This window comes from Dendrobium catenatum, unplaced genomic scaffold, assembly GCF_001605985.2.
Source record: "Dendrobium catenatum unplaced genomic scaffold, ASM160598v2 fragScaff_scaffold_1056, whole genome shotgun sequence".
NCBI classification, from domain to species: Eukaryota; Viridiplantae; Streptophyta; class Magnoliopsida; order Asparagales; family Orchidaceae; genus Dendrobium; species Dendrobium catenatum.
The window spans coordinates 3429964-3435495 of NW_021319518.1; the positions used below are offsets into that span (position 1 = coordinate 3429964).

Here is a 5532-nt window from a genome sequence, read left to right on the forward strand (position 1 = left end):
CTCATCATTCCAAAAAAAATTATATATTTCTATTATAAATAAAAAAGCACAAGCTAGTTTGCTCGAGTCCTTGTGCTCTCGCTGGCTTGATTATCACCCTTCCCTCCAATTCTATTATTTCTATTTTTTTTCAATTTCAACTATCTTTAATAATCCTTGTTCTACATGAAATTGCAACAATATTTTGTTACCTTTTTCTTTGAAACAAATAATGATCCTCTTCACTAACAATCTTCAATTGGACGTCTGTTTTCTGAAATTTTTTTATTGTAAAAAACTGCCTGTTTAGGTTATCTCCAACCGAACATCAAATCTTCTGTTATTTGTTTGTGGGTGAACAGTGTGACATCAATATTAATGCTGCACTGTTCACCTATGCGATTTTTCTGTCTCAACTGGATTTTCCAAAGAAACGCGTCAAAGAGGAGAAAGACGGTTACCTTCGCAGAAGCCCACAAAATGAAGTTCGATTGGAGATGAATCACAACATTTTTTAATTTCACTGTATTTTGAAGTGAAAATGAGATTTTCGATTGAAGATGCCTTTAGAAGGAATAAAATAGCAGCTCGCATCAGTTTCCATAAGTAATCTGCTGTTCTTAGCACTACACAAAATGAAACAAACTCTGAAGACTCCACTCATTTCATGCATATATTTTATAATTTTTTTTATTGGTTATCATCCTACCTTATAACTTTGTGTATGTACTAATGTACCTTTATTTTTTTTTGGGACATTTAGGCCATTTAAGGCAAACTCACACACACAACGCATACACATGACTCGAACCTTGAACCTCTTAGTTGGAAGCCTAAACTCACAACCAATAGGCCAAGGAGAGTTGTGTACTAATGTACCTTAGATATGAGAAAAGAATAAAGATTATTTCTACTTTAACAAATTTCTATAAAAAGGCAAAAAGAGAGAAATAAAGGGGATAAGGCAAGTAAAAGCTATCTGCAGACTCCTGAAGTTGGCCACTCTTAAACAGTCAACAAGCTGGCACTGCAGCAGTCAACCAACAGTTCAAGGCTTGGAAACAGTGAAGAAGGCATTTAACTCACCACCATACTCAAAAAGCAGATGCTTTACAGATTTTTGGGGAACTTTACTTAATTTATAACAATCAAAATTTGATATACAGCATAGAAAAATTAAGCACAACAAAGGAAGCAACTCGTTCATGTATTTCTAATTTTTTGGGAAGATGTATTTCTAATAACTATTAAGTTTCAGTACAATTAGTCCCTGTCAGAGATTAATAACAAGCAAACCATAATAATTAAAAAAATGATTACATTCGCATTCTGTTTAGATTCACAGGAAGCGCACGAAACAGAACAGAGATGATTAACTTCGCAAAGAAATGGCGAAAAAAGCAAAATGGAGTTCCATTGAAGATGAACGGTCATATTTTGAAGTTCTACAGCATTTTAGAGTTAAAAATGGGATTCTCAGTTGGAGATGCTCTTAGCCCTGACATGCACCACAAAAAAGGAGAGGAAAAAAAGAGATTGTTTTCTAACAAATTTGTTGAGCTTTTTTCTTGTTTTAAAAAATTAGAATCAGATTCTAATGCTTCCTGCTGGCAAGAAACTTTTAATATTTATAATGCTGAGCAAACGAAGCATTTTACAAACCAGTACTAAATTTACTTTGCAAATACAAACCGCAACTTCCATGATGATTAAAGAACAATCGAAATCAATACATTCCATACTAAAGAAGGGCCTCTGAACACGCGCACTTGATAATACATTCTACAGATAAAAGTGAAAAAGACCAAACAGTAAACTAACAAGTATAGATTAGCTATATTGAATTTATATAAATTGAAAAAAAAAAAAGGCATACCAGGTGGGTTTTGAAGATAGTAATTTAATGGCTCAAATTTGTGAGCTCTAAAGGGCTCTAGGCACATTAAACATATATACATAAAAAAAAAGTACAAAAGGCATATGCACACCAAAGTTGCTCAACCAGCAAAATATTCAAGGTACATGGATTGGTCTCTTAGATTTTTCCTAAAGATGAAAAACAACATAAATAGGGTAAGGATACTTATTTTGAAAAAAAAACGCAAATAGTTAAAGAGAGGATAAACCACATTGTATTATTGATCAGCACTGAACTAAAGGATCCCAAGACCTCTAAAATACCTACCCTAAGAGAAAATGGGGTAGAAGATTAGTTTCTTTAAGCCCCAATTCAATGTGAGGAATGATAAAAAAAACTCCAAAAGTAATCAATGAAGTTCAGAAGTTACACTGAGGAAAAGAGTTCACAAGTACAATCAGGAATTCCAAATAGCCAGGCATCAACAATCGCCAAGAATCAGTATTTGGTGCCCTGTATATGCCAGCTTTCCGCTCCATAGAACAGATGTGTAATTTGCATTAAAAACACCCAACAAATCAGCAACCCATCACAGCACAATTATAAACAAAGCTCCCGGATTGCTTTCTAGCAATCATATTCCACACTGGTGGCTGCCCCTCCTTAGGAATCCATGAATGGAGCTCAATCACCCCTCCACCCAATGTCCTTGGACCACATATGACTACAAGTTGTTCACCACATGCCCTGAATGCAAGTCCCCACCCATTCTTCGACACCGGCCTAGGAAGCCTCCCCAAGGTGATCCAAATGTTATTTTGCTTATCATACTTCCTCACTTCTTGATGCAAGTAATGTGCAGCATAAAGCTCATCGTTAACCACCGCGACAAGCGGAGGTGCACCACGAGCTCCATTCAAGCCCAATGACATATTAGGAATAAGCCTCCATGTGCCTTTCTCAAGATCAAACTCCTCTCCACAAGTAAGCAATTCGGTATTACTAGCCATTCCTCCAATAACATAAAACTTCTTATCCATAAATACACCTGAACACATCTTCCTTGGTAAGTTCATGCTTGGCAGAGTTGTCCAAGTTTGTGTCTCAGAATTGTAAAGCTCTGCGGAGCTTAATAGAGTACAATGGGCATCAATTCCACCTGCAACAATGGCCTTCTCTCCAACGCTTGCAGATCCAAATAAGCACCGAGGAGATTTCATTGTAACACCATGCGACCATGAGTTTGTAAGGATGCTATATCTCCGCACAATGTGGGCAATTTCTTCCTTCCCAAATACAAGGAGATCGGTACCGACAGCAAGGGACTCTTTGTCCGTGCACATAAAGCACTCGTTATGGGTCATTCTGGGTAAACTAATCCACCGGGCACAATATGGATCATAGGATTCCCACTCATTCACGTTACATGAGAAGTATATCCAATGCTCTGTGATCGCATTCAGTCGACGAAGCCGATAGAGTTCTCCACTTCTGATCAGAGAGCGAAAACCACTGTTAAGAGAGGCAAGGACACCATAATCAGAGCGAGAACACCGCATCAAGCAGCTAATTGAATTATCTCGTCCAATTGGGCTGATGAGGTTATTTGAATCAAGGTAATCAGGATTACATTTAGATGAATCAGAAAATTTTACAGTCTTGATCCGCCTTCCCCAATCCTTGTTAACAACCTCAACTGGATCTCCAGGTAGAATATCAAGAGATTTTCTGTTCCTGGTTCTGTCCAAAAGATGATTGGTCATATATGCTAGCTTGGATTCTTGCTCACAGGAGCTTGGTAAGGCCCTCGAAATTAACCAGGAATGGCCTTCCAGCATCCCTATGGACACCCGGCAAAGAGAAAACTCAGATTTGCGTATCCAATCCTAATCTCCGTTCTTTTGCTCCAAATACGCTCTTCGACCTATCTGGAAAAACATTGAAAAGCTTGTTCAGTATGTAGATTGGATTATGAATGAATCCAAAAAGGATCCAGAGCAGGAAAAAAAAAAAGATCGTTGTGCTGTAAGAAGCGAATCCAGAAAAAATTTACGGATCCACAAAAATTACAAGCAAAAAGGAATGGATAAATCTCAGAGAATCAAATCCTATATCAAGAAAAACCACCGACCCAACCTATCACGGTTTGGACAGCCAAAAGGGGGATCTTATAAGCCATAATGATCAAACGTAAGAACTACACACAAACAATCGAACCCAAAAAAAACCCAAAGAGAAAAAATCGAACGCTAAAACAAATTCTAGAAAACAAGGGGAAGCAACCTTCAAGCTTAAATTTTACTAAATAGATCTCGCGATTACTCCAAAACGGCGCGAATCTACCAGCGCTGAAGGTCCACTTAATCTCCTTGAATAAGATCGATCATAACAGATGACCAGTTTCCCAAAATTCGATGAATCGCCAAAAATTAACCTGAAAAAAAAAATCTTTCATAGCTTCCTAACACCCATCAAGTATTCATCAACAAGGCCGACACAGATAGACATACAAGTAGCAGATTACTGATTGAACGCCAAAATCTTCAACTCTTTCTATAATCTCTCTCTCTCGCTCTAGCGCGAGCGCGCGCGCTTTCCACTATCGCCTCTCTCTCTCACGCTCTCTCTATCCAAGCTAACTTCGTCGATTCGTCCTCGTGAACCTGCTATTCACAGTGGATGTTAAGATCTGGAGCTCTGCGGCGGACTTGGGCCTTTGTCTCCCATTTATCCTTCCACCTTCCCCCCCAAGAAAATTAAAAAAATACAAATATAAATAAATAATCAATTATTTTTCTTTGCTGAGTCCAATTTTCGTTTTATTTTACTCTGAACCGAAAAATAACTATATTTTTTATTCCAAGCACATTTCACAATGGGTCCCACCTTCATGTGCATTCGCAATAATTTTTATTTTATTTTATTTATCTAATAAATTTTATAATGTTTTTTACTTTTTCATTTTGCTTTTGCATTTTCAGATTTTCTTAAGTGCAAAAAAGTTCCCTTTAAATTTAATAATAATTATGAAAATTCTTAAATGATGAAAATAGTAAAAGTAAAATTTTTATTATATTTAGATAAAAATTTGACTCTAAATAGCATACAAATGAAGAAAAAAATTCATGTAGAAAATCTCACATAACAGAATAAAGATTTGATATTGTTGTTATTAATGATGATGATAAAATCTATAGGATGTTATAGTGAAAATAAGAAAAACAACAAATGCATTATTATCGAAGAAAAAAGTTTGTTAAACTAAGGGTTATTTGGTTAAAATTAAAATGGGTGTGCAGTATTTCAAATGCAGATGTTTTGAAAATATTAGTGTTTGATTTGATAAAAAGAAATGCAAAATAAAATAATAAAGTAAATATAGTGTAAATTATTTTAGTTCATTTATTAGGTACACCATAAATAAGCTCACTGATCGCCATGACTCGCCGACCACCATACACAGCATGTTATCAGCCACCATTGCCACCCATCATCACAAGCCAACCTCACCCTTCGCGGGACGCCTCCACCACCGACCGGCCACCATCGCCGTTGCCGCCACCCATTGGACATCCTCGCCGCTGCCATCCATCGGCCATCTCCACCAGCCGCCATCGACACCACGTGTCGCCAACCACCACAGTCACTATCCCCGGTTTCCATCATTTTTAGACTTTTGATTTCTGATATGATTT

The 5532-nt window shown here is 37.0% G+C and overlaps 1 protein-coding gene across 2 annotated transcripts; it reads right to left on the bottom strand.

The window, feature by feature from the left end:
- Positions 1 to 2088: 2088 nt before the first annotated feature.
- Positions 2089 to 4596, bottom strand: LOC110108819 (F-box/kelch-repeat protein At1g74510). Of its 2 annotated transcripts, none has more exons than XM_020839630.2 (2): positions 4348 to 4596; positions 2089 to 3765 (listed from the first exon to the last, which is right to left on the bottom strand). In XM_020839630.2, exon 2 carries the CDS (start codon positions 3673 to 3675, stop codon positions 2416 to 2418), a length of 1260 nt encoding a protein of 419 aa, XP_020695289.1. In that variant the 5' UTR covers positions 3676 to 3765; positions 4348 to 4596; the 3' UTR covers positions 2089 to 2415. The 2 variants fall into 2 exon arrangements, with proteins under 2 accessions (XP_020695289.1, XP_020695290.1); XM_020839631.2 differs by lacking the exon at positions 4348 to 4596 and adding an exon at positions 4121 to 4330.
- Positions 4597 to 5532: the final 936 nt, after the last annotated feature.